This window comes from Brachypodium distachyon, chromosome 5, assembly GCF_000005505.3.
Source record: "Brachypodium distachyon strain Bd21 chromosome 5, Brachypodium_distachyon_v3.0, whole genome shotgun sequence".
In the NCBI taxonomy this organism is placed as follows: Eukaryota; Viridiplantae; Streptophyta; class Magnoliopsida; order Poales; family Poaceae; genus Brachypodium; species Brachypodium distachyon.
Genome location: NC_016135.3, coordinates 14,810,783 through 14,837,986, shown reverse-complemented (window position 1 = coordinate 14,837,986; position 27,204 = coordinate 14,810,783). Strand labels below are relative to the sequence as shown.

At 44.2% G+C, this 27,204-nt stretch overlaps 3 protein-coding genes, 1 long non-coding RNA gene and 1 pseudogene across 8 annotated transcripts; 3 read left to right on the top strand and 2 right to left on the bottom strand.

Moving 5' to 3' along the window:
* Nucleotides 1–641: 641 nt before the first annotated feature.
* On the top strand, nucleotides 642–4,998 carry LOC100826093 (ferric reduction oxidase 7, chloroplastic). Its single transcript, XM_003579783.4, has 9 exons — nucleotides 642–1,114; nucleotides 1,256–1,346; nucleotides 1,730–1,927; nucleotides 2,390–2,624; nucleotides 2,793–3,120; nucleotides 3,226–3,508; nucleotides 3,600–3,855; nucleotides 3,954–4,413; nucleotides 4,514–4,998. The coding sequence occupies exons 1-9, from the start codon at nucleotides 889–891 to the stop codon at nucleotides 4,687–4,689; spliced, it is 2,253 nt and encodes a 750-aa protein (XP_003579831.1). The 5' UTR covers nucleotides 642–888; the 3' UTR covers nucleotides 4,690–4,998.
* Nucleotides 4,999–7,207: 2,209 nt separating this feature from the next.
* Nucleotides 7,208–10,429, bottom strand: LOC104581273 (annotated as a pseudogene).
* Nucleotides 10,430–11,157: 728 nt separating this feature from the next.
* Nucleotides 11,158–15,095, top strand: LOC100825778 (PHD finger protein ALFIN-LIKE 4). 4 transcript variants are annotated; one of them, XM_014896191.2, is made up of 6 exons: nucleotides 11,158–11,564; nucleotides 11,661–11,693; nucleotides 12,837–13,065; nucleotides 14,187–14,189; nucleotides 14,285–14,405; nucleotides 14,534–15,095. In XM_014896191.2, exons 1-6 carry the CDS (start codon nucleotides 11,453–11,455, stop codon nucleotides 14,813–14,815), a joined length of 780 nt encoding a protein of 259 aa, XP_014751677.1. In that variant the 5' UTR covers nucleotides 11,158–11,452; the 3' UTR covers nucleotides 14,816–15,095. The 4 variants fall into 4 exon arrangements, with proteins under 4 accessions (XP_014751677.1, XP_010239951.1, XP_014751676.1 ...); XM_014896190.2 differs by having other exon boundaries at nucleotides 11,169–11,564; nucleotides 14,492–15,095; XM_010241649.3 differs by lacking the exon at nucleotides 14,187–14,189 and having other exon boundaries at nucleotides 11,166–11,564.
* Nucleotides 15,096–15,168: 73 nt separating this feature from the next.
* On the bottom strand, nucleotides 15,169–19,052 carry LOC100829463 (potassium channel KOR2). 2 transcript variants are annotated; one of them, XM_024455587.1, is made up of 11 exons: nucleotides 18,424–19,052; nucleotides 18,086–18,313; nucleotides 17,906–17,969; nucleotides 17,470–17,809; nucleotides 17,085–17,380; nucleotides 16,907–16,978; nucleotides 16,720–16,818; nucleotides 16,369–16,590; nucleotides 16,094–16,282; nucleotides 15,785–15,860; nucleotides 15,169–15,697 (listed from the first exon to the last, which is right to left on the bottom strand). In XM_024455587.1, the coding sequence occupies exons 1-11, from the start codon at nucleotides 18,603–18,605 to the stop codon at nucleotides 15,297–15,299; spliced, it is 2,169 nt and encodes a 722-aa protein (XP_024311355.1). In that variant the 5' UTR covers nucleotides 18,606–19,052; the 3' UTR covers nucleotides 15,169–15,296. The 2 variants fall into 2 exon arrangements, with proteins under 2 accessions (XP_024311355.1, XP_024311356.1); XM_024455588.1 differs by having other exon boundaries at nucleotides 18,086–18,307; nucleotides 18,424–19,048.
* Nucleotides 15,573–16,905, top strand: LOC106865644. Its single transcript, XR_002960838.1, has 5 exons — nucleotides 15,573–15,714; nucleotides 15,819–15,880; nucleotides 15,994–16,231; nucleotides 16,420–16,622; nucleotides 16,708–16,905. It is a non-coding gene; the product is annotated as an uncharacterized LOC106865644 (long non-coding RNA).
* Nucleotides 19,053–27,204: the final 8,152 nt, after the last annotated feature.

The window sequence follows — 27,204 nt, the reverse complement described above, 5'->3', positions numbered from 1 at the left end:
TCGGTTTGCTTGAGCGCAGCGAGGATTCTTGTAGAAATCTCCATGTAAACATATGAACAAACGTTTCGCTGTTTGCTAAAAATAAACAGTAAATAATGACAACGGATATACGAAATGAAACAGGTTTAGAGCATCTCCACTCGTCCCCGCATATCGCATCCGGCGCATGGCCATATGGGGAGGCGCCGGCGCAAACAATTCGTTTTGGGTGGAGCGGCACCGGGCCGCACCCCTCCAAAACATCGACCCCTATATTTGGTTTGTCTCACCAACAGTGGCGGCTCGCGCTGCTTTTCAACTTCAGCCGGCGTCCCGCTAGCCTCCGTGTGAGTAGGAAGCGGCCTGTGGGCGTCAGCTAAATTCTTGGTCCTGACTGACTATTTTTTTTAATTTCGGGGGTGAGCTGGATGGGTTTTTAGGCACCGACGTCCCATTTATGGTTTGGGGGCCTTTAGGCGAGCCCGCTGGAGATTACAGCCCACTGCACTGAGGTGCATCACCGAATCTGGTCCTTTCTCGTTGCAAGGGTCTTCCCAAGCACACGTTAGTTGCGTGGCCTACGCCCCGGGCTAGCACACTCCTCCGTCAGAGACTGCAACCACCGGGGATTGAACAACGCCTCCGTTTCACTCACTCGGCCTCTCCACTCCACTCATCCGGCCATTAACGACGAGCAGGCAACTCGCAATAGTATTATCCACACTACAACATTCGTGTGCACCTTCTCCCCACATCCATCGCGGTCACCGCCGGTACAACTAATCAAGCTGCCAGCCTCGTACTCACGATACCCTCGCCAGCTCTGGACGGTATAAATTCACCATCCACCGTACAGTTACCTCAAGACGTTCTCCTCTTCTCCCACCGGTCTGGTTTAACTGTGTTGCCATGGCCCAAGAACGGGAGCCGCTCCTGCAGAACGGCGGCAATGCCGCCGGGGCCAAGGGCTCGCCTGCTCTGCTGCCGTCCCTGGCCAGGTCCGTGCTCAAGTTCCTCATGTGGGCGGTGTTCCTCACCTGGGCCGGAGGGATCTTCTTCTACCCCACGAAGCCCGTGCAGGCCGCGTTCCAGGAGTGGGCGGGGGTCACCAAGCAGTCCCTCTTCGGCATCACCGGTACGCGGTCATGAAGGATTTCTGGCTTTCTGCTCCCTTCTCTTCTCTCCGTAGAAGCAGGGGAAAGTTGGTGCGGGAATTGATCGCTCTGGCCGTAATTGGGGTTCTTTATTTCCCCTTTCCTCTTCTTGGTTCTTGCAGGGACCGTTTTTCTTGCCTTCAGCGCGCCGATTCTGATCGTTGCGGCTCTTGCCTATGTGTACATCGCCGCCTTCCCTAATGATCATATCGAGTAAGTATTTCTCATGATGTAAATTCTGGGAATTTGTCGGAATTTTGTGGGTTTCGGTTCATTATCTAGGGATTTTAACTCGATAAATCGTAGGAATTCAGATGGGTCATTTTCTTTTCCTGAATTTAACGGCGAACTGAGTGCCTCTTGTTGATTCATGTACCTAGAATTCTCTGCATAATTTTACCAACGTTGCCATATAGTCCAGTTCTCTTAAGGTGTTCATTCTGATATAAAAAAAAAGATCACGATGGATACAATCCTAACCCACCATAGAACTTCAGAGCATAGCAAACACGTATTTTTTTCCTTAGATTGCTATGTGAGTGGCCTGCTTCATGCTGCCGGCAGCTCATCTTTACTTGATTGCTTTCTGTCACCAGAAAGAAGAAGCTGAGGTCACTGAGTTTCCGTCTCTGGACTTTTCCTGTTCTCGTCGATGGTCCGTTCGGGGTTATCTCTGCAGTTGAATTTATCGGGATTGTCCTGTTCATCGTTTATGTTGCCTACTCGATGACCTACTACGTCGTGGAGAGCGTGAGCCTCGTCTCAAAAGCTGGCTTGCCATCCAGCACTAGCAGGTATGTTTTTTAGTTGTGCTGACAAAGAAATTCCTGCAGTTATCTTTACCGTTATGAGCTTGAGAAACTAAATAATGAGAATATTCTGAACTATTCTGAATATTTATCATTGTCCAGACAATAAGAGTCTGAACTCTGAATTATTCTTTAGTTGAAAGTAACTGAAGTTAGTATGTCCAGAAAAGATTGCTGTAGACGAAGGACGGAGTAGTTGGCCTGGAATTTTAAACTATACACACCAATCTAGTTCAGCAACTTAAATTCATTCTTTGCTTATGTCAAATCAATATTGATATTGAATTGCGATGATACCCTGTTATTCTGTAACTGATTCAGAATGTTCAGTTAGCAGCTACTAGTAAGTACTGATGATGATGCTGAAACAAATACTGTAACACATATTATTGATTGCCTTCTCAAGTCTCAACACAGTTCTAAGATAGTGTAAGCTTTGCCTTGCAGTGAGTTGATACTGGCTGTCATCGGCCTCCGTTTCGGATCAGTTGGGTTGTTTTGCATGATCTTCCTGTTCCTGCCTGTCTCGAGGGGATCGGTTCTTCTCCGGCTTATCGATATTCCATTTGAGCATGCTACTAGATACCATGTCTGGCTCGGGCATCTCACAATGGCTCTCTTTACATTGCACGGCTTGTGCTATGTGATCTCATGGTCCCTCGAGGGGCGCCTTATTGCAGAGGTAAGTGCAAAATGATTCAGATCAGTTCAGGATAAAAATACTTGCAACTGCCAATCACAATATGCTGAGAATATATAATAGACGCAGCAAATATGACCGAACTACATAGACCTGAAAAAAAATGGTGTGCAAATTTGGACTGAAGGATATACTCGACATTCTTGACAGATGATCCAATGGAAGGAAATCGGAGTGGCGAATTTACCCGGCGTGATCAGTTTGGCAGCCGGCCTTCTGATGTGGGGAACGTCGCTTCACCCGGTAAGGAAGAGGTTCTTCGAGCTCTTCTTCTACACCCACCAGCTCTACGTGATCTTCGTCGTGTTCCTGGCGCTCCATGTCGGCAACTTCGTCTTCAGCATCTCGGCCGGCGCCGTCTTCCTATTCATGCTCGACCGCTTCCTCAGGTTTTGGCAATCCAGGGCCAAAGTCGACATCGTCTCCGCCGCCTGCCGCCCGTGTGGAACGGTGGAGCTCGTCTTCTCAAAGCCACCAAGTACGTCAAGATCGATCCCCTCATTTCATGCATTATTGTATCCGCAAGTGTTTGGTTCATGTTGTCACAATATCACAATTAATTGTGTGTGCTTGTTTTGTGCAGGTCTTCGTTACAATGCTCTGAGTTTCATCTTCGTTCAAGTGCGCGAGCTGTCGTTCTTGCAGTGGCACCCGTTCAGCGTGTCGTCCAGCCCCATGGATGGGAGGTACCACATGTCGATCCTCATAAAGGTTCTTGGAGAATGGACTGACAAGCTGAAGAGCATCATCACGGACGTCCAGGAGCAGACCAACGGGAGCGATGACGACTCTGGTCGGTCGCAAACCGGCCGCATCACCGCCAGCATCGAAGGGCCGTACGGGCATGAATCACCGTACCACCTGACGTGAGTTTGTCTGAATCTTCTTTTCTGATATTAAAGCGAATTTGTTTGACATCGATGGGAAATGTTGAAGCGATTTTTGCGTGTTTTTCAGGTACGAGAATCTCATCCTGGTGGCGGGAGGCATCGGCATATCGCCGTTCCTGGCGATCCTGAGCGACATAATCCACAGGATCGAGCAAGGCATGCCATGCGCGCCCAGGAACGTGCTGGTCCTTTGGTCAGTTAAGAAGTCCACGGAGCTCTCTCTGCTGTCGGCCGTGGACGCGCAGTCCATCACCTCATCCGTCTCCGACAAGTTGCATCTGGACATCCAGGCCTTTGTCACGCAAGAATCCGAGCCACCATTGGTACGAAAACACTTGGATTAATTCTCCATTAGTTGATGCTTGATCCAACGACAACAAACATTTGCTCATTCAATGATTCCACGGTAATTATATCGCAGGAAGATGGCATTTTGGGGGGCGACCAGAAGCTCTCTGCAGGCATGTTCGTGAAGAACGGCGTGGCCATGTCAGGGCTGGTGGGCACGGGGGACAACTTCTGGGCGGGCATGTACTTCGCGGCGTCCACCGTGGGCTCCGTCCTGGCGTACGCGCTGGCGCAGGTGTACTACGTGCAGCGCTTCGGCGTGCACGCCTGGTGGCAGCTGGGCCTCCTGCTCCTGCTGTCCATGGCCGCCGGCGTCGCGCTCCCCGGCGGCCTCGTCGTCCTCCTCTGGCACCTCTCCGAGCGCCGCAGGCTGCAGGACGAACGCTGGGACGACGCCGGCCCCGGCGCGGCCGCCACAGCGGTAGAGCAGACGGCGAACGCGGACGGTGGAGCCGATGCCGATGCCGACGCGTCGGCGGCCAGCCTCGCCGCGATGCGGACGACGCGGTACGGGTGCCGGCCAAAGTTCCAAGGTAAACTAAAACGCGCTTAAACACCCTGAATTGCTAGCTGCAGCACTTGCTGATGTCTCGTGTCTCATTGTGTGTTTGATGATCCATTGTCGGGTGGCAGCGGAGTTCGCGGCGTTCGCGGAGCGGGCAGGGGGCGCGGCGGCGGACGTGGGCGTGCTGGTGTGCGGGCCGCCGGGGCTGCAGGCCAGCGTGGCGAGGGAGTGCAGGTCGCAGAACCTTGTTGGTCGCCGCGGCGGTGCGGTGTTCCATTTCAACAGCCACAGCTTCGACCTCTAGCTCAGCTTAGCCAAGCTACTAATGAATACGTACATAGTGGATTCCTCAAAAAAAAAAAAAACGTACATAGTGATACTGGATACTGGGCACTAGCTAGTTCTCGGCAGAACGGTAATTATGCTACTGCGCGCGTGTATAGCCGATGTGCATACGACTACTCCCCGCCTCCCTACACGCATATCGGTGGTGCGGCGATGTTGCGCCCCGTCGTGGCGTCACGGGGTCCATGTACATATGCTTGTACGAATGATCTTAGCAAAAAAAAACATGTAAACGTAAATGGTGTCAGCTCAGGTGTCCGTTTTTTCAGATTATCAGGTCAAGTGCCTGTGTCACTTTTGCTTCATCAACCGCGAAGACGGGTTTCTGTTTCGTGTTTTTTGATCCGGTGCGCAGGCGAGCATACACGCCACTAGCTAGTGCCAACAAGAGATGCGGCCAGGCCCATGTACTGAACAGAATATACACGGCGGCGGATTCTGAAAGAAGCTGAACCCGGCATGGGTTGCCTAAAAGAAGAGGCTTCTGCCTTCTTCCCTGTCTCCTTCGCCTCCCTAAATCCGTAATCTCTCTAGAACCTTCTAGAAATTCCTCTATCTCCTTCTTCCTCGGCACCTCGATTGGATCTTCATACTACCAGGTATCCCATTTGTTGAGATTTTAGTAATAGAGAAGGGACGGAGTCACGGAACAAAATGGTATCGCCGTATAGGAGCTGCCATTCATCACGCTTTCCGCTGGTGAGAACGCCATGTCCAAGTTGAAGATAGTCGCGGCCTACACGAGGGCAGGGGCAGCACCACCACCCTCCTAACAGCCGCAACTGCGTCGACGTCATTTGATGCCACCGACATCACCTGTCTGTTGCCTACCAGGTGCTCGACGGGCGGCCTCACCCAGGACAACGGTATCGTCGGCTCGGCAGCTATGCTCGAGGCGCATTCCCACAGCACTAGAGGAGGTCCTAGCTCCGGTGAGTGCTTTTCTTTTTGCACTTTCTCTGTATGCTAGCACAGCTCATATTTTGGCAAACCTTCACCTTACGTACATATATGTTGTTTAGTGCTACTGATCAAGGTTTTGGCTACCAGATCCCCTATTTCTCCGGGGAACTGGGATTTGCGGTAACTAGACAACCCGGCCATTTACCGGACGGGATTTTATAATCAAATTTTAAATTCAATTTTTTAAAGATGATTATGTACGGCATGTATCTGTATGTAATATCATAAATAAAACTGTAGTACAGTGGAGGGAGTGATCACTCCTAAATTGAGGTTCACATGTTAATTCATGGCTTAGATTTAAAATTAAAAGAAAAAAGATTTTCTTGTCTGATGACCTATTTCCCCGTGCTCGCGGGGGGCTGGGGGATGTGGTTACTGGGCCGGCGGTAACCAAAACCCTGCTACTGATCATACTATGCGTAAAAAAAATGCGTCGGTACATATTAGCTAAATCAAAGTGTCTAAAATCAGCATTCGTAAGATGGCTATAGGCTCGTACACGAAGAGATCAACCAGCCCAATTTTTTGCTTTGTCTCTGGGCTTGCTTAGTACTTATCCTTTTTTTTCATTTTGCCTAGGTTAGTTTTTTTTTTCATTTTTCCTAGGTTACATTTCAGCGCTATTTCTAAGGCATGTAGAAATTTTCTGAAAAATTTATGCTCATTCTACTATGTCTTTGAAAGTGTTCTGTTTCATATTTAGAGCGTAGCACACTTCTCTGAATTTCACCTCCAATAAAGTGCATGATGAGGTTCCGATAAAAAAAAAGTGTATGATGAGGAAGTGGAAATAATATGTAGTGTTGATTAACCTGCTAGGCTTGCAGACAAGGATATTTGAGTGTTTGATTAGTAGTTACCATTTGTTTTTCATTTTGCCTAGGTCAGATTTCAGCGGTAGTTCTAAGACATGTCAAAATTTCCTTAAATTTTATGGTCATTCTGCTATATGTTTTTGGAAGTGTTATGTTTCAATTTTAGAATGTTGCTCACTTTTCTGAATTTCACCTCCAATAAAGTGTATGATGAGGTAGTGGAAATGATATATCAAGTGTTGAACTGCTGATTAACCTGCTAGGCTTGCAGACAAGGACATTTGATTGTTATTACAAATTCTCTTGTGCACGGTGCTTGCCACTTTGGATTTCAGTTATCCTCATATTCTCAAATTCCTACCATTCATATATGAATTTAGCAAGGAGTTCTCCGGTTTCAATTTTTCAGGCAAAGGAATTTTTAACGAAGTCAAAAACAATTTGAGAACTAAGCTTGGCTTGGGTCGCTAGTTGCTTTTGGCTTACTTTAGAATCTGGACAACTGGAGCAGCTAGCAGAGGATTCGTTGATTCATGTGTCGAAACATGCACACGACGCACTTCTAGTTCTTGTTCAGACCTAAATGCAAATATGAAATGAAGGGCAAGGGTCTTCCATTCTACTATCATTACATCAGCTGTTAGCAGCATGAATAGTTAAAATAGAAAAGAATGCTCCAGTTGGCAACATGAATGATGGAGCTGGAAATGGAATGCACTTTCATTACCAACCACTCATGCATCTATCTCATTTACATAATCACTTGTAATGTCTGTAAAACGAAATACTGGCCTATCTTCCCTCTAGAACCATAAGAGTCAGGTTGTTCTTTGAGCTTGTTGCGTGCTCTACTTCATTATTTGTATGGGCAAAATATACAGGTTGATTCGGGATGGGAAGGGTGGCGCTTCCATGCTCCAAGATGAACACGATTGACGACATGGGTGGCCGATCGTTGGGGTTGTCCTGCACACATAGGAGCCCCAGTTGGACGCAGAGCAAAGCTTCATCTGGTATGCAGCTCTCCACAACGTTAGAATCTACTAAATCATTTGTCTTCCCTTCCTTCCATTGGTTCCATGCCTGAATAAACCAATGGAGACAGCAACTGAGGTTCTGGATTTTTTTTGTTTTATTTACTTGTGCCAATTTAGAAAAAACTTATACTCACATAGATAATGAGATTTTCAAACTCCATCATGTAGTCAGTAGAGCTTATCTTCATGCCACTTACAACCTCAAAGCTGTACACGTCTGATTTGGCAGAGAATATGCCTCTCATTGCATACTCAGGAGCCATATACCCGCTGTTGATTTTTTATGCCAGTTATTTTTCTATAATCCAGGTTCAATTGTGTGCTAAATTCATGGAAGTTATCACTTACTATGTTCCGACGACCCTCTTGGTGTTTGCCTTCTGTTGGTTGTCACCAAACATCCTTGCCATACCAAAATCTGCTATCTTGGGTCTCATCTCTTCATCCAGCAAAACATTGCTTGCTTTGAGATCTCTATGAATTATTTTCAGTCTTGAATCTTGATGGAGATATAGAAGTCCTTTAGCAACACCTTTGATTACCCTAAACCGTGTTGGCCAATCTAGCATTGTTTTTCCTGTGCTGTCTACAAAGGAAAAAAATCTTATGATCAATAACCAATTTGTTGTGTTGATTATACTGAAAAGGAGAGCATCTAAGCTTTTAGTAGGCATGTACCCGTAAATCAGCAGCTTTTCATCTCCCTCCAAGCAGCAACCAAGAAGTCTAACCAAATTTCTATGTTGTAGTTTGGCAATCAGAACAACCTCGTTTCTGAACTCTGCCATTCCTTGATCAGAATCCCTGCTGAGCCTCTTGACAGCAACTTCTCGACCATCTAACATTGCCTTTGTGATTAAAGTACTAGTGAATGAGATTCCACTCTATATATGCCTCGATCAAGAACTAGAATAGAAAGATAGATGATTTCCACTTGTACACTTTGCCGAAACCACCTTGTCCGATCATATATGATCTGTGGAAGTTGCTTGTCGCAGTTGCAATATCTTTGAAGCTTATCAATGAAAATTCAAAACCTTCAGTTGGGCTTTCTGTTCCAAGGCCTTCAGAAGTGTTCAAGTCTGCTAGCACTAACCTCTTGAAATTGCCACGTTTCTTTTTATTGACTGCTTCCAAAATATTATGAAGTATTTAACTAACATGAGAAAAATGTAAAATTGGATATTATATATGCCTGTCGCAGTCAGCAAAATATGTTGTACCTTTAGACTTACAAACCCATAGCACAACGGGTAAGCAAGCGAGCACCAAAATACTTGCTAAAACTGGCAATATAATTTTCGTTGCATTCTTCTCCTTTATGCCTTCAGAAATGGGTCAAAGATATCATACAATGCATGTGGTACAAATAATAATTGTAATCATATATGGGTCACTACCGCTGTCTCTGGAACTGATAATTCACCATTTGCGAATTGTTTGACAATCTAACTCTCCCAAGTGAAAAATACTAACATTGCCTACATATTTATGCCGTACTGGTCATACATAGAATTAACTCAAACATGATAATTCAGAGAACTTAGGTATGTGCTCTGATATCTTGAGATACCAAATGGACAGTCCTGTTAGATAACATTAGGCTTCAGGAAGGAAGATGCCTACAATGTACTCCGTACTAAAATATTTGCTTTCTTCTATGAAATTCCGGCCGAGTTCCTGCTGGGTTCGACCAGACAAAATTTCTGAAACGTGTGCTGGTATAGTGTTTTCATTTCTTTGGTGAGTATGAATTTACAGTGGTTTCTGCAACATGAATAAATGATAAGTTTGGTGCTACATTACTAATTCACCGTGATCAAATATTTGCAATTTGCTTCCACATGAATAATTTGCGGTGCAGAATACGACTCTTTTTGTTTTGAAGTGAGTGGAGAAGACGATTGCTACATGCGGCAGCAACCCGGAGATAGAGCGTCTCGCTGCTACTGCTAGCAACGTTGCCGATCTTCTCCGCGTCAATGAGGTCCCCTGCCCACAGGAGGCACCTCGTGGTGTCCCCCCTGGCCCTGGAGCTGCTGCTCAGGTTGGCGTGCGCGTACGCCATGCACGAGCAGTTCCGGGCGCACTCCTCCGCGCACGCCGCCGCGGCCCTGTTCCGGACCAACACGAACCTGTCCGGCGCCTTCATGGCCGGCATCGCCAAGAAATCGTCGCCTTTGCCGTCGCTGACGCTGCACTTTAGCTCCTCCTTGCGCCGGCACCCCTGCGAGAATCTACCGATGCTCCACTCCGAAGGGCTGGCAGGCTCGAAGCCGTCCAGGCAGTCGCACGACGGCGCCGCGACCGTGTTGTCGCAGTAGCCGAAGGGGCCTTGTGGCCGTAGCGGCTGCACTCGTGGGGCGGCACGCGGTACGGGTGCCGGCCGAAGTTCCAAGGTAAAACGCGCTTAAACACCCTGAATTGCTAAGTGCAGCACTGTTGATATCTCGTGTGTCATGGTGTGTTTGATCCATTGTCGGGTTGCAGCGGAATTTGCGGCGTTCGCGAAGAGGGCAGGGGGGCGCGGCGGCGGACATGGACGTGCTGGTATGCGGGCCGCCGGTGGGGGGCGTGGCTGCAGGCCAGCTCGTCGCGAGGGAATGCAGGCCGCAGAAACTGGTTGGTCGCCGCGGCGCGCCGGAGCGGTGTTCCATTTCAACAGCCACAGCTTCGATCTCTAGCCGAGCTTTAGACAGCCTACTCCTACTGATGAGTACGTGCATAATGATACTGGCTGGATTTATATTACTTGGGCAATAGCTACTCTGGCAGAACTGAATTACCTTGGTGCGTGTATAGCCGATCTGCATACGACGGGGCCATGTACATAGCTTGTATAGCTATGAATGATCGCAGAGAGCGGCGATTCTACCGGCATCGGCAGGTAGCAGTGCCTCACAGGCTGCCAGTGGAGCTAGCATGGACCCACTATATTTTTTTCTCCGATTCATATTATTTCTCGCAGCTTTGTCTAGACACGAATGTACCTACCTACACAATGGAACGCTCCTGCCAAAGCTGCGACAAGTAATATGGATCAAATGAAGTATATGATATATTAATATATATAAATGGTGTTTTTAGTGAACTAAGAAATAGTCAATGAAGATTTTCTTATCCATCGGATCTACATTAATCTTACACGAATCTCAATAATTAAATTAAAATGTTGTTATCATCGACACAGAAATAGATCGTCTAAGAAATAGCAAAACCGACTAAGAACACGTGGATCCGGGTAGTGTCACGTGGCGGGACCAAAGCCGTTAGAAACTACTTTCATAATGATGGTATGATTGTAGCAAAACAAAACGTAAATGTAAAAAATGTCATGTCAAGTGTGTTTTCTGAACCACGAAGAAGACAAGCTTCAGTTTTCGTGTTGTCTTGGTGACCAGATACGCCGGCAAGAGACGAGACCAGGTGCAATAAAAAGAGTCACGGTGTGTTTGGTTCTGCCTATGCATGTCATGTCTATTTTTGCCTACCATTGACCAGCTAAATAATTGACTAAGAATTTATTGGCTTATAGTTAGCCAAAAAATTAGCGAGATTTGTGAATGGAGACGGAAAAGGTTGCTACTTGCCAACCAAATCTTTGAGCATCAATCAAAAGCGCCACCCCACCCAGAGTCGTACGACCGGTCTTCTGACATGCGACTCGTGAACTTCCATCCAGGACCCGGCCCCACGTCGCCAAACCTTCGAGAACTCAAAAATCGAGCTTCCTCAGCCCTCACGACGGCTCGAAAATAAGTCACCGATTTTTCCCAATGCTCCAATTTCCTATTCCGGCCTCGAGTTCGAATCATCTCCTACCCTAGCACCAAAACCCTAAACTCGCCACCTGCAACAACCCCTTCCAATCTCCAGCGAGTCGTGGGTGGACCGGGTGGCGGTGATGGACGACGGCGTCCTCTCGGCTGCCATCCACCCAAAATTGCAGTCCCCCGATCACGTCTTCCGGCAATACCTCGGTCGCCGCGCCGGCATCGTGAAGGCCCTCACCGAAGGTCTCTCCATCTCTCTCTCTCGGGGTGTGTATTTTTGCGGGGATTTGTCGCGCTGACCGTTGATTTTATTTGTTTGTTTGTTTCGTGGGTCCGCAGATGTGGCGGAGTTCTACGAGCAGTGCGACCCCGGTGAGTCCCCTTACATGCTTCCTTTGTTGATCTTTTTTTAGATGTTCCGTTGTTGCTCTTGGGGAAGATAGGAGTAGTAATTTGGGCGCAGAGCCTTATTTCCTTCCGTTGTTGATTTTGGGGGCGATAGGAGCAGTTATTTGGATGCAGAGCCGTGGTTGTAGGGTAGTTGTCGTCGTTTCCCTGAAGTTAGTACTCCCCCCCGGCCGGAATTACTTGTCGAAATATTACATGTATCTAGACGCTTTTTACACATAGATACATCCATATTTGAGGAAATTTGAGACAAGTAATACCGGTCGGAGGGAGTATTATTTTTTTTTGTTGCTCTCGTGGTGCTTGATGTAGTTTCTGCGGATGGCTGATTTGGTAAGATTAGTGGATTCGGTGGGTGATCAATAAACTATTACTGGACTCATAAATTTGTTAATGTGTAAGATCAAATCTAATTGTCAGGAAGTTACATCATGAGAGAACTGCGAGAGTTTGGGTCAAATGTAGTGTGGAAGAGCAGTTAGCAGTCAAAGAAAGAAAATTCGGTGCTGAATACCTCATTTGATATAACGGGTTTGCCTGTTTTTTATTGGTCGACGTGCTTGGCCGTCGGATCTTAATCCAACGATAGCATGTGGGAGAGGGGTGAGTGGGGATGCCCCTCAGATCTTAACGGTTCTGATACGTCAATTGAGATTTAAGGCATTTTGCTTAAAAATCAACCGACTGAAAAATAGCCACACCCTTGATATAAAGAGCACGTCGTGTCGTTTGCGTCAAAAAGATACCGTTAGCAGCTAGCACTTATGCTTACATATTTGTATCCAAATATACTTATTCTTATATTCAGTAGAGGAACTACCGTGAAATAACTAGCAATGTGAGTAAATTGGAACCTTGTGTGTTGAGCTTTGAGTAGTCAAAGACTTGAGCTGCAGACATGCTGGTTTGAGTCTCTCAGTCTCTTGTTGTACCCTGTACTGTTTGTCAACCATCAGCTTTCATCTCTTTGTGGGTTTACTTCTAATTAATCACTCTGCAACTATACTATCTTGTGCATCATTTGTTATGTTGTGGCCTGGGTAGTTTGTTGAATGTGGCTGGTTATCATTTCATAGACACAAATCTGACTAAAGATGTTTTTTTCAGAAAAAGCGGGTTTGTGCCTCTATGGACTGCCTGATGGGACCTGGAAAGTGAATTTTCCGGTCGAGAAAATTCCGTCTATACTTCCTGAGCCAGTATGTGGGATAAACTTTGCTCGTGATGGAACAGCCAAGAAAGATTGGATATCTTTGATAGCTGTTCATAGTGATGCATGGTTAATGTCCATGGCATTTTACCATGCTGGTCGCCTTGCATTTGATAGAGAAGCCAGGTTTGCTACTATCTTTTTTTTTACTGTAGATGGTTCAATATAGTTGGGTTACACATTTCATGTTTTGATCTACAATTTACTATGCATACAGATGTTCAACATCGTAGTCGTACATTTCATTTCATTCAGAAATATCTCAATGAGAACTTGTAAGTGTTCCAGTGCCATGGTATTAGACCTATGAATTACTACTCCCTCTGATCCATATTAAGTGTCTTAGATTTTGTACTTAGTGCAAAGTTGTACTAAGTCTGAGACACTTATAATGAATCGGAGAGAGTAAATATTTTTGGTAGACTCATAATACACTCTCTCATAGTGGATCCTATAAACAAATCATTTCCCCGTTTCAATATTCTATTTCTCTTATAACCTAAAATGAGTTGTTACATATTTTGCATTTCATGTAAATCAACAATATGTACTTGCGGACGTGTTATGTTAAATGTTTCAATTTTCATTACTTGAATAGAGCCTCTATTGATTGCATGATCTATGAACGAAGAAAACTGACCAGAATGGCAAACATAGCAGTATTGAGAATGGATATTGTTTGAGATGGTGTTGGATATTTGGTGCAAAGTATCGATACTGGTGTTCTTATTTATTTTATTGCTTGTTGCAAAAAATATCATATGTATTCGAGCATGTTTATTATGATGTTCTTACTTCCGCCAATGCATCTTCTTTTAATTGGTCAATTGTATTTTTTTTCCTAAAGTATTTTCTGTTTATCACTATGCTTGGATAAATTTGTTGTTCTTCACATTTCAAGGGTGCGTAGATGGCAACATTTACCATTCTTACATTGCTGGCCATATGGGTATTCATTTGTCTTCTGCAAAAACAGGACGGAGGGAGTATGTTTTTTAATTTTGCATTCTTTTTCTAGGATGATTTCGCCACATTCTTCCTGCTTGTTCTTTTGGAAGAACCAAATTTGGAGGACCAATTTGCTTCCACTTTAATTCGTGCTAACAGATTTATTGATCTTACTTTATCATTTGTTGTTGTTGATAGTATTAATTTGGTTTCTGGGTTCATTTGACATGGTCTCATTTATGTTCTTGCTTCTGAACAAAAGTTGATTTGTGGTCCACGTCATTTCTATGCAAGCCTAGAAGGTGCATCCAGAGTTCAGAGTTTTGTTTGGTATGAAAAGATTTTTATCATGGAGTTTGAATATCGTTTTTAAGTGGCACATTGATTTTGTTTTCAGGACGGAGCTCTTCAGGATGATCAATAGTTTTTCCACTACTTTCGAAGTTGTGAGAGAAAGCTATAAGAAGAAGCGATCACAGGTCTGCAATGGCAGCATCGAGAATAAGTCTAGCTTCCAGGTAAGCAAAAGCTGAACACGGCATGCCTTATTTCTTGTCCATATAAAATACAGGCTTTTGACCACTCATTATGCGTCCCATTCCAGCCACCAAGAAAACCCAACTCTAACAGCAAGCCGGTGAAGCAGGCCCTGCAGACGTTGGAGGAAGAGAATGGCGCCAAAGCAGGGGAAGGTGGTGATGATCAAGCTTCAAACGAGTGTGCCGCTTGCTGTGAGGCCTACAGCGATGACGAGTTGCACTTTTGGATTTTCTGCGACGATTGTACAAGGTGGTTCCACGGCAAGTGTGTCCAGGTGACTCCGACCATGGCGAAAGCAATGAAGAAGTACGTGTGCCCTGGCTGCAGCTACAGGAGCAAAGCAACGAAGGCTTCTGGGGCTAATGTGGTTACGAGTTTAGATTCTTAACTTCCGAAGCTGCTCTTAACATTAGGTTCGTGGCATCTTGGGTGTCCGGTTGTGAATCGTGATGGGTGGGTGGACTTGTGGAATGCTCAAGCCGCCGACTCGCGAGCTCCTTTGCGATACTTGGCGTGCTGTCTCTCTGGTACTGTTCGTAGGCCATCTGCTGCTTTCCTATCCTAGTTTTGATGGCTAGCTTGGTTCGGGAAAAAGAAAGTATTGATGACCTTTTGAGCTTTCGGAACTCTCGTCTCGAGAGCAATGAAATGATCGGTTATTGAACTGAGAATGCCCTCCGTTTGCTTGCCTATACGGCTATACACATGCGGTATGGCATCGAGCTAATTCTCCGTAAATAATGGCTCGTGATTGTTGAGACATTGTTATAACAGAAATAATATTGCATCGTCAATTCTTCCTAGTACCCTACAATTCTACATGAATTGAATTACAGATGAATTCTGAAACCCCATTCTGAAACTAGGAATCACGGGTGGACTGCGCCGACGGCAGCTGCTCTAGCCTGCTCCAGGATCCTCACCAGCGGCTTGCTGCTGCACCTCCGGGCTTCGTCGAGCGGCGTGTTGCCCCACCTGTCGGTGGCCAGGACGTCGGCCCCGAACTCCACCAGCATGACGGCCACGAGCGGTAGGCCTTCCCCGGCGGCCACGTGGAGCGGCGTCCTCCGGTCGTAGTTCCTGCAGTTGGGGTCGATCCCGAACTTCAGCAGCCTCCTCAGCAGGTCGGTCTTGCCGTCGGCCACCACCCTGCACAGGTGCCCTCCTGCGTCCTCCAGGTTCAGGGCCGCGCCCTGCGCCACCAGCAGCGAGATGATCCTGTCGTGCCCTGCTTTCACCGCTTGCAGCAGCGGCGAGTTCCCAAACTTATCTGCGTTGCGTTCTCAGGTGTGTTTAGATGGTGCTATTTTTTACAGTAGAATGTTTGATTTGAACCGTTTCTGTTTTTTGTGCGTACCTATGCTGTTGACGTTTGCTCCTCGTTGGATCAGGAACCTGACGATGTCTTCGTATCCTCTCAATGCAGCAACATGCTGCAAGACAAAGAAAGATGGTAAACGTTGAAAAGTTTTTCGTGTGATTACAATTTATTCGGCACTAACTGCAGCTGTTTCTGGTTTTGTTTTTGTCAAAAAGTTTTAATCATGTTATCTTCCACATTTTCAGAAGGCAAAGAACGGTGATTAACCGAGAATTTGGGATGGAATCTTGTAGTTAATGAGTGAGCTCCTGTAAAAAAATAATCTGCAAGATCGAGTTCACGTACTAATGCGGTCCTCCCGTCGTGATCCGGTTTACTCGGATCTGCTCCTGCGCTGATCAAGCCTTTCAACCGAAACAAATCTCCATGGTAGGCAGCATTGTTGACTCCAAGGACAAGCTCTGCTTCTTGCTTCGCTATCAGGTATGTGATATTTGATTCCAATTGCTTCCCCTTTGACTCTGTACTTTTACCCTAGAATAAATGATCGATTACCGTTAAATGTGAAGTGCTAAAGAATACTACTCTACAGTACATGATTGCACTGGTAAAGGATGTACCTTGAGTAGGTTGCTCAGTATCTGACGGCTATCCTTGAAGTAAATCTGCAGGATGCTAGTCAGGGACTGCTTGTCAATTCTCAAGAGGCTGCAGAGTTCACAGACTCTAACTGTGTATGGCTGTGGAGTGTTGCAGATTATAGCAACATCGCCGACTATGTCGTTAGGCAGCAGTTCTGACATGATCTCTTCTGATACGCCTTCTCCAGTGCTGACCTCTTCCTGTCAGAGTACATGGAACATGACAGCTGAAGGTTAGTCATACATTTGAGCTGTGTTTGCTCTTGATTTATTTAGTGCACACATATAAAACCATGGTTATATATTGTTAAATTTCAGTGGAAGTAGTACCAGACATCCATGTGCCACAATGTAAATTTGATCCACCACAGTGCCTTGCTCCAAGATAACTTCTCCAGGGAGGAAGAATTCTTCATGTAATTTCACCACCTGAAGTTGCCAATTTAGGCATTGGATAAATTATCAACTTAAACTAATCATATTGAGAGAAATATGCATAGATCCACTGAAGTCTTACAATCTGGCTCAAGAAGTCCTCTGAGCATCCCTTGAACAGGTGCACTTTTGAGACCATGTCCAGGTACAGTGTCTGGGACATGTGAAAAAAATGAAGTGCTCAAACTTAATTAATCTTCTTACAACAAAACCTATAGACACACTTTTATCATATGTATCTGCTCTGATAAAGCCCATACATTGGACCGAACGGCGACCGGTATGTCGTCGACGATCCTGTCTCTGGTGTAGCTGCTCTCGTACTGCAGCAACAGGTGCGCCTTCACCTGGGACCTGATGTCGCTGCCTAGCCTGTTCCGGTTCATGTACCTGATGAGCTCCGTCATCTTGTCCCGGAACCGCTCGGTCCTGCAGCCCTTGACGATGAGCGCCGTCATGTTGCCGATCAGGTATGCACCCAGCAGCATGCTGAACGAGACGTACACCACGATGAACACCATCTCCCTTGTGTTCACCGCATGGATATCGCCATAACCTACAAAAGGATATCAATAATTCCATGTGGGATAACAGAACTTCAGAGTTCAGAGAGATTGACCATGGTGACAATGGCTGAGAGCTTACCAACTGTCGCCATGGTGACGATGGCGAGGTAGAGGGAGGTGATGTAGCGGGTGAGAAGGTCGATCTCTCTGAAGTTTATATAGCTGTGGTCTCCCATGGCGAGGCTGCCGATCCAGGTGCTCCCCTCGCGCGCCGGCGGCAGTGTGGTGGCGAGGTAGTAGAAGACGCAGGCGGCGGTGTGCGTGCAGTAGAGTTCGACGGTGATCAGCTTGGCGATCCGTGTGAAGAGATAGCTGATGCGGATGTCCTTCTCCATCTTCTTGAAGAAGTCCTGGATCTTCCTCGCCCTGTACAGCCGGAGCCACACCAGGTACCTCACCAGCTCTATTCTCCCTGTAAACTGACACAAGAGAAAACAGCAATGGTGCGTGTGATTTATTTCTTCTGTCCGTTCTTTCTGGTTGCAGAATGGTGTAGTGATAATGTGATGTTTTACCTTGTAGATGGCATCCCAAGGGAAACAGCCGAGCATATCAAGAGCAAAGTTGCCTTTGATGTAGCTGAAAAATACAAGAACAGTCACGGGCTCAGAAACACTATATGCTATATCTTCTGATGTCATTCTGTCTCTCGGTTCATTGTGAGAACTGAGAACTGAGCTCTGATATGCATGTACCGTAGCGCGATCCTCCGCTTGTTGTGGACAATCCTGTGGGTGTGAGGATCCCGGTAAGCGAGGAAGAAGTGGATGGCGACGTCTGCGAGGAAGACGAGCTGCACGCATTCCAGGTCCAGCAGCTGCTCTGGGAGTCCCCGGAAGAAGCAGAAGGCCAAGGGCGTGAAGAAGACAGAGTAGATGGACCACAGGAACATCATGTTCGCCCATATCCTGTACCATCTGCAGCTAGCCAGAGACCATCAAGTAACTTAACCATGGCTTAGCTTGGCATTGCATGATATAACCATCAATTTGGTAGGCTCGTTCTAGTGCAGAGGTTCTTGTACCGATCGTACCTTCCATCAGGATCTATGACAAAGCTGGTGCCATAGCAGTTGTTTGGGAGCCTCAAGGCACTGCTGCTGCTTCTCGACTTGAACTCTCTTGCAAACAGGGAGAGCCTGCTCCCCACGGAGCCAAGCAGTGTGTCATCTATCTCAGTCACCTCATACTCTGCTGCACCAATCTCCCTCTCCATGCCTCTTTCCCTCTCCCTATCTAATTTATCAGTGTAGCATGTATGGCTCTGAGCAGTCCAATGGAGGCACAGAAGGCTACACACACATATATATGATCAGCATGTGGCCACTAGCTAGCTTTTGGTTTGCGAGAGGAGGAGCAATTGGCCGCTGCACGAATGGCACTATCCGGCCGATGAAGGTGGTTGTTGGGGGCTTGCTCAACTTGGGGCGAGTTCTGGTTACACATGGTGTCACCACCTCACCTGGCTCAGTGGCACCTAGTATATCACCATTAAATGCTTAAGAAAAAAAAACACTTTCAAAGTTGTTGCTGCTGAACAAAGAAACTAATCTGCCGCCCAATCTGTTACGCCTCTTTTTTTTCTTCTCTTCATGGAATTTTAAGTAATTTCTTCTTGTAAACTACATCCCCAGGTCCATTTAAAAAGATCCCCTCGTACGGTTAAAATTATTGCAGCATTCCAATTTCCATTTGCCGTTCTCGTGCCGTGCGTGCATGAGTGGTGTAGCTAGCAATCATGTACTAACAAAGTGCTCCTGACTTTTATCACATCATACAGTCCAGTCATCTTAGCTTCAAGGACTGGTCAGTCACTTGTGCCGGTCAAAGATTCTACTCCTGGGATCAGCTGGACTTGGCTAGCTCCTGTTGCCACCGATAGCAGCGAGAATCCTGTCTGGTCACGTTCGGACTCTCTCTGTTCATAGTAACCGCATGAGTGTTTCCCCGGACGCTCCTGGAACTGGTTTGTCAAAACTCAAACCACCTGCATCCATAAAGGTAGAAATGTTGGCCTATCGTTGAGGAAGATTTCTATGATTTCTGTCATCGGTTCCACAAGGGTGAACTTACACTTGACTGCATCAACATTTGCTTCATTGCACTCATTCCTAAAAGCAATGATGCCACGAGTGTGTATCAGTTCAGACCCATCTCACTGCTCAACTGTACCTGAAGCTTCTGATCAAGTTATTTGCAAACAGGCTCTAGGCTATTATCATGCATCTCATCCACCAAAATCGGTATGGATTTATTAAGAACGGAACTATCCAGTACTGCTTGGCATGGGCATTTGAATATATTCATGCATGATAATTCCAAGGAAGAGATTGTCATGTTGAAATTGGACTTTGAGAAAGAGGTGTGAGGCAGGGAGATCCACTCTCACCACTTCTTTTGGTGTTGGTAGCTGACCACCTGCAAACTATCTTGAATTTTTCCATGCAACGTGGCCAAATTACCAAACCCATTCAGACCGCTGCATGCCCTCACTTCCCTATCGTCCAATATGCTGATGATACACTTATCATCAAGCAGGCTGACCTAGAGCAATTGCTTCTGCTCCAACATATCCTCCTATAATTCCATACTTCCACTGGCCTAAAAGTTAATTTTCAGAAATCCACCCTTATCCCTATTAACATCCAACCTGATAGAGCAGAGATGCTAGCTACAATATTTGGCTGTCAGATTGGCACACTCCCATTCACCTATCTTGGATTACCCACGGGAAATTCCAAGCCCAAGATTGAGGAGTTTTTCCCATTGATTCAAAGAATTGAGAAAAGACTGACCTCTTCTCCTCTATGCTTTCATATGGAAGCAGACTTCAACTGGTTAACGCTGTCCTCTCATCACTCCCCAATTCTGTATGAGCACATTTCTTCTGTCGGCTGCTGTTATTGTCTAGATTGATAAGTACAGGGGACACTGCTTATGGAGAGGGCAAGAACTTACCAAGAAAAATCCCCCACTGGCTGCTTGGGAAATGATCTGTAGACCCAAAGAGGAAGGTGGCCTTGGCATCAAGAATCTTGTGACCCATAACAAAGCATTTCTCATGAAGAATGTGCATAAATTCCTTAATCATGCTGAACTGCCTTGGGTGCAACTGGTCTGGGAGTTACATTATCCCCAAGATTCACCCCTCAGACAGCCCAACCCTGCTTCATTTTGGTGGAGAGACAATGTCAGACTTATGGACACTTATAAAAGCTTGGCAGCTTGCAATATCTCCTCTGGGAAATCTGCCATGGGGTGATAATAAACTATGTGATCAGTGGCCTCAGCTGTTTTCATTTGCCCGGGATAAGGACTTGTCGGTCTATGATATCCATAACCGTTATGACAGAACCACGCTTTTTGCACTCCCCCTGTCTACTGAGGCATATGATCAATATAATCAGATGCAGATCCTATTGGAGAAGTTCCAAACCACACAGCGACATGATACTTGGGCTCTCATGGGTGCCTTGAATGGATTCGCCACTGCCAAAGCATACACTCTGCTCATTGATCATATTATGATCCCTGCCACTATGATGTGGATATGGAAATCTTGCTGCCAACTTAAACACAAAATTTTCACCTGGCTGATGATCATTAACAAACTGAACACCGGGGCTATGTTGCAACAAAAGAACTGTCATCTGCCAGAATACACATGCGTCCTGTGTAATGGACTTCAGATTGAGACAAGGGATCACCTCTTTTTCCAGTGCCCTTTCTCACTGGCCTGCTGGAGATACATATGCCCACAATTCAATCCTCACAACAATGTGCATCATAACGTCACAGACCTGAAGGATCATCTTGATGTCCCATTTCCCATGGAGATTATTGCACTTGGTTGTTGGAGTATCTGGAAAACTCGGAATGATTGCATCTTCAACAATATCAGGCCTTCTCTATATCGATGCCGGCGCATTTTTAAGGAAGAACTCAATCTTGTCTTCCATCGTGCCAAGAGAAACAAATACTCTAATTTCAAAAACTGGATAGATAGATTTAGATAGATGCATCTTTGATGACCATTGGTTATTTGCTTTGTATAGTACACTTTTATTAATATATTTGCAGCAGATCATTGATCTACTGTTTCCCCTAAAAAAAGAATCAGTATTACTTCATGTCATTTAGACTTAACGGTAAAATAACTTATAAGATGGATTTATGTCGATTTGTTAGCATGTTGACACCGATTTTGGCGTCACGCTTTAAATAATATGGTAATTATATGAAAATGTATTTTTAGATGACAAATTCCGTCTAATGCAAAATAAAATAGCGGCAAATAATTATGTGTATCGGCTAACTAAATGCACCGATATAAACACACATATCACATAAACAAATGTCGCCACCGGCGGTGGAGTTCTAAACATGAATTAAATTTACACAATCAGGGACGGCAACGATGTTTCCAAGATATTGACCGTGGGATAAAAATTGATATCCATCCGGTGACCCGACAAAATATTATCACATCGTAGTCAAAGTAATACGGTGGCTATACAAAATATACATATGAAGTCACACACATATAGGTGTTAAACATCTCTATGATTGATGATTAAACAAAAAGAAAACAATTGATGGCACGTATAGTTGCCACCCACAAACCTTGAACGTGTACATGCAATATATGTTAGCATGATTAAATTAAGATTAATTATTAATCACTCCATGCATGCCTGGACATGGACCACGTATATACACGTTACCTAGTACTGTCAATTCAATCCAAGCTAGTCGAAGCAATGGTGAGATAAAAAGAAAAGAAAAAGGATAATTGAAAGGAGAGCTGGAGAGGGATCAGCGCGTGCGACCAGTTCCATCACTACGAAACTTGGGGCGTGCTTCAGGCTGCAACGGCCGACGCCCACGTTCCGCGAGAGGTCCTGCACGATGGCGCGAACGTGACGTGAAGCTGGTAAATTAACCATCGCAGCACGTGCTCCCCTCCTCGCTCTATAAATAGGACATCAGCCAAACTCAAGGAAAAAAGAGAGATGATAGAGCAGAGACGAACCTCTGCTGTTCTCCATCCACCGGCAGAAATACATCGAAGAGCCAAAAAATATATATATATATAGTTGCATATTTGGTTTTTGGTTTGGGCATATTGTCGCGAGTCAAGAAACACCTCATAATAGGATCAAGAATTATACTCTTGATTGTGGGCATATTGTCAAATCAAGAGGTTTATTCTTAGATTTACATATGCTTGATGCACAATTTAGTCTCATATCTCTAAATTGAATAGATAATTTTTCACATGTTGCATCATCGCTATAAATTGCTATAAACTTCCTACATGCTCTTGATCATGCTGCACACCTGGGCATATTGTCACATGATGCTAGCATCAACACAAATGAATTGTACTACACGTGGGCATATTGTCACACGGTGTTAGTATTAATATAAATGAAATATGCTATATGTGGGCATATTCTCACACGGCGTTAGTATTAATAAAACCGAAACATGCTACACGTGGGCATATGGTCACACGATGTTGGCTTTAATATAATTGCAACTGAAATATAAAACCATATAAATATGTTGACTAATTTTTTAGTCACACCTTCATTTAAGGCTATAGAAAACTAGTCTTACATGCTACAAGATATTTCATATAAATTAAAATTGAACCATGCATGCATTTCATATAGTTGTATGCATATGACTCATACAAATATAAATTAAATTATACACTCTCTTGATATGATTGTCTTCATCTGCGTATAGACAAATAAATTACTTCTCATAAGATAAAGCCATGCACTCCTTTCATATATAGGTGCATGCATCCAAAGAATTAAATCATATCTTATGCCATTTGCGCACTCAAATACTCATTATAAAGTTCTATATATCCTTGGTGTACGTTAACTTCATATAGTACGGTGGGAATGCATAGACGTTTTTCTTAGCTAATTAAATTAATTAGCTTGGCAGGATAACATGTAGATGAGAAAGCATCTTGCAATATGTAGCATACGCGGATTACAAAATCCTGAGTTCGATCTGCATATAGTACTTGGGTCAATTTATAATAGTCCATGCATGCATATAGAAAATATATGTATGGTCTTTGGCACATATGCATGTATATTTGGGATGCTATTTTAGCCCACTGATTAGCCCTCTAAATAAATTTTCTATCTTGCCAACTAATTAGAGTACTTTTCCATGATCAAATATATAATGGCTAATTAATTAAAAGAACCTGGCACCCATACATGCATATATTATATGTATGCATCACGTACTACCAATACTAGTACAAATGATATAAAAATATAATATGACAAGCTGAACATGGCATTCATATGAACAAATCATAGTTACTATGCTACTCATATATTAGCATAGATAAATCTGGAGCATGATTATTGTGCGACTTATAAATAAATTTGAAGATTCTTCGAGCGTGCCGACGCCGACGACAGCGACGAGGAGTTTTATTTTTACAGTTTTAGAATAGTCATGTGGTGCAATGTCATGTAATAGTTATGTTGGAATTTCTTAATCAGGGGTTTTCTCTTCGGAGATGTAATTAACAGATCTTTTATGTAAATGTAAGAGTTCTGGAAATAAAGTACCTGCAATATTTGATCCCTTATTTATTTTGCGCATTTACGCATTTAATCTATATATTATCTGTCTCTATGACGTGGACGCGTATTTCCTGCCTCATTTTCCCATCATCATAGCATTATAAATTCGATGGTGTAGAATTAAAACAACAGAACCCTTGACTTTCTCTTAGACAACTCTTGGTTAAGAGTCGGTTCTTCGCGAAGAGGTTGTTCCCTTCCCTCTCCATGTTTTGTCAGGGAAGAATCAACCAAGATATGCAAACTGAACAAAGATGCTCCTAGAACTAGGGGTGGGCATAAAAAGCGATGACCAAAAACCAAACTGAATAGATCGAGACCGAAACCAAAAAGACCAAGACCGAAAAGATACCGTTTAGATATTTGGGTACAAAAATTTGTAGACCGAATTTTATTCTAGCAATTCGGGTACCAATTCAAAAAGACCAAATAGGACCGAACTTTGTAAAAACCAACCAATTATCCCGACCCAATCTAGATGCCGAATAGGACCAAACTTCATGTATGCGAAAATCACGGCACAACAGAGGCAATCGACGGTTTCAATTTCCTAATCCCCGATGCCCACATTGATATGAAAATTTTGTCAGAAATATAAGCGAGACGTTGCCAAAATTTGGAGCTATCACTCATCTTTGTAAATTTCGGTCATGACCGAACTAAAGACCGAAACTTCGGGTTCGGGTAGCAATTTAAAGTTCCTCGGTAAAGTTCGGATTTCATATTTTAGAGTCCGAATCGAAAAAAAAAGAACGAACTTCCGGTCATGACCAGATGCCCACCCCTACCTAGAACTGTCTGGTGGGTGAGTATGCAGTGGCCGAGCTTGGAGATAAATTAATGGCCAACCTCGTAGATTATACTCCCTCTGATCCTAAATTCTTGATTCAAATTTGTCCAAATATGGATGTATCTATTCTTAAAAAGTGTCTAGATACATGTAATATTTCGACAACAAAATTTAGGATCAGAGGAAGTACTTAACAACGTTAATTACACAAATGTTGGAGGGCCAAGGAGGGTTCGGCCCCCGCTCCAAGTGCGGTTGATGGAATGTGTTGGCAATTGGCATGCCATTTTTGTTATTCAGAGATCATTCGGTTTGAAAGATTCTTAAAAGATTTTTAAAGGATTTCAATCCTTAGATACTTTTTTCATGTGTAGCATTCATTTCATAGGTATAGAGATTTTTTTTTCTCAAACTTTGACTTAAGGCTTTGCAGATTAATTTAGAAACGAGGTACACACAAGATCTCGTTTGACCGTACAGAACGGTAAAAAATGCTTGCAAAGTCAAAGCTCAAAACTGTCCGAGCAGGTCCGTTGGGTTGTCTAGCTAGTGCGTGTCGCCTTCAATGTGCCACCGAGTTCTCTGGCCGCAGAAGATCAAGCAGGAGGTCAAAGGGCGATGGTGATTTGTGACCTTAAAATGTGCCGATTAGGGAAATCCTCACTCGGGTTAGCTTTTACGTTGACATGACTATAAAATTAGAACCTGGGAAAGAGTTTTTCCCTTTCGTGGTAGTGCGCTAAAAGGCTTGGATTGTAAACAGGAAGTCATTCTTTTTTATCACCGCCCCTTGTTCTCCTCTGCTTTGAATGGTTGTCCTTGGCTTAGTGTTAAAATATGAGTAGAATATGAATAAGCATCATATTGGCCCTGCGGTCACGTGGTTACTAGTGGTGAGAGGGAGTTCATTCGTTCTAATATATTAACTAATTAAATTTGATCTTTCAAATTGACATAGTGCAATGTACTTAATTATAAGACATACTATGCAGAAATAAAGTAAATGAAATTCTATTCAAGCAAAACTTGATCCAAGCATGTTTAATCACAGATACCCCAGTGAGTGATATTTAACCATGTACTACACGTCCTTTCTCTTTTTTCGATAGGTGTACTATATACAAGTAGATTACTACATTGTTGGTCTTTCCTAATTTCATTTTTTGTGAAGTTAATAGTGCATATAGAAACCAATGATTGGCATGATTAAACAAAATTTGAGGCAACTTTAGCAGAGAACAGTGCTAAATCCAGTTGGTCAGCATTTTCGTTCTTAAGCAAAGTAGAGCCCCAAAAAGCACGAAGAACAAGCAGTCTTGGTTGTTGTTGTTCCAAAAAAGAAAGTTCTTTTTCTTCTGCTGCACAACAAAGGATACTGGAGTACAAACTTTTGATCAAGGTATGCACTGACCGAATTAATGTCTCAAAGATACGAACTATTCTAGTGCAATTTGGAGTCCTTTTAAACCCAATCTGCTAGCTTAAACTAGCTGCATTATAACGAAGAGCCGGACAAAGGAAGAACACTGCGAAAGAAATTAAGGAAAAATTTGTGGTAGTGGAGGGAGACGGATGGATGGCCATGGCCGATTGTCCCACTAGTGAGTGCCAGTTTAATTGGATTAGATGTAGATAATGCATGGAGTAAGGTGAGCCATGGAAGGGTTTAGCTGCTAATTAAATTTGTGGTTCTGTACGTGCAGGTGAGGTGTGGATTGGGATGAATGACGGTGCGTGTAGTGGTTCTGACACTCACATAGCGAGCTGCTTTTCTCCTTTGTTTCAAGCTAAAATATAAGTTATATGTGAAGTTGTGAACATGAATACATGATAATGCTAATGTTTTCTTGCTCTAACGAACTAGGGTGAATGATGTTCAATGCTTTCTCACAAGCGCATTAAAAATATAAATTATTACTTTTGAAGTTTGGACAAACCATTGCGTCATCATCCTGCAATTAGATCATTACATGTTGAGTAAATATTAAGAAACCGCGACAATTAGGGTTAAAATTTCAAATAACCACAACCTTTAGGAATTTTTCATACAATCCCAATTTGTGGTAATTACTTACTGGGAACGCAAGTTGTGCGGTTTTAGAGCATTTGACACGAAAACTGGTCGGTGGGGCTCATTCTTACACGACACGTGCCAAAGAAAATCAGATATGTGGCCCTCCAAGAATTTGGTTGATTTCTACGGTGATGGGTGATATGGTTTCTAATTTCAGAAAAAAGAGAAATAGTATTTCGGTGGAAATCAGGGAATTAAATTTTTAAATCAATCATCTCAAAGCATTGAAAATACACTCCCTGCGTTCCTAAATACTCCCTCCAATTTAAATTAATAGTCGCTACACCTAAAACACGTGTAGATTTTTTATTAACTTGGTCAAACT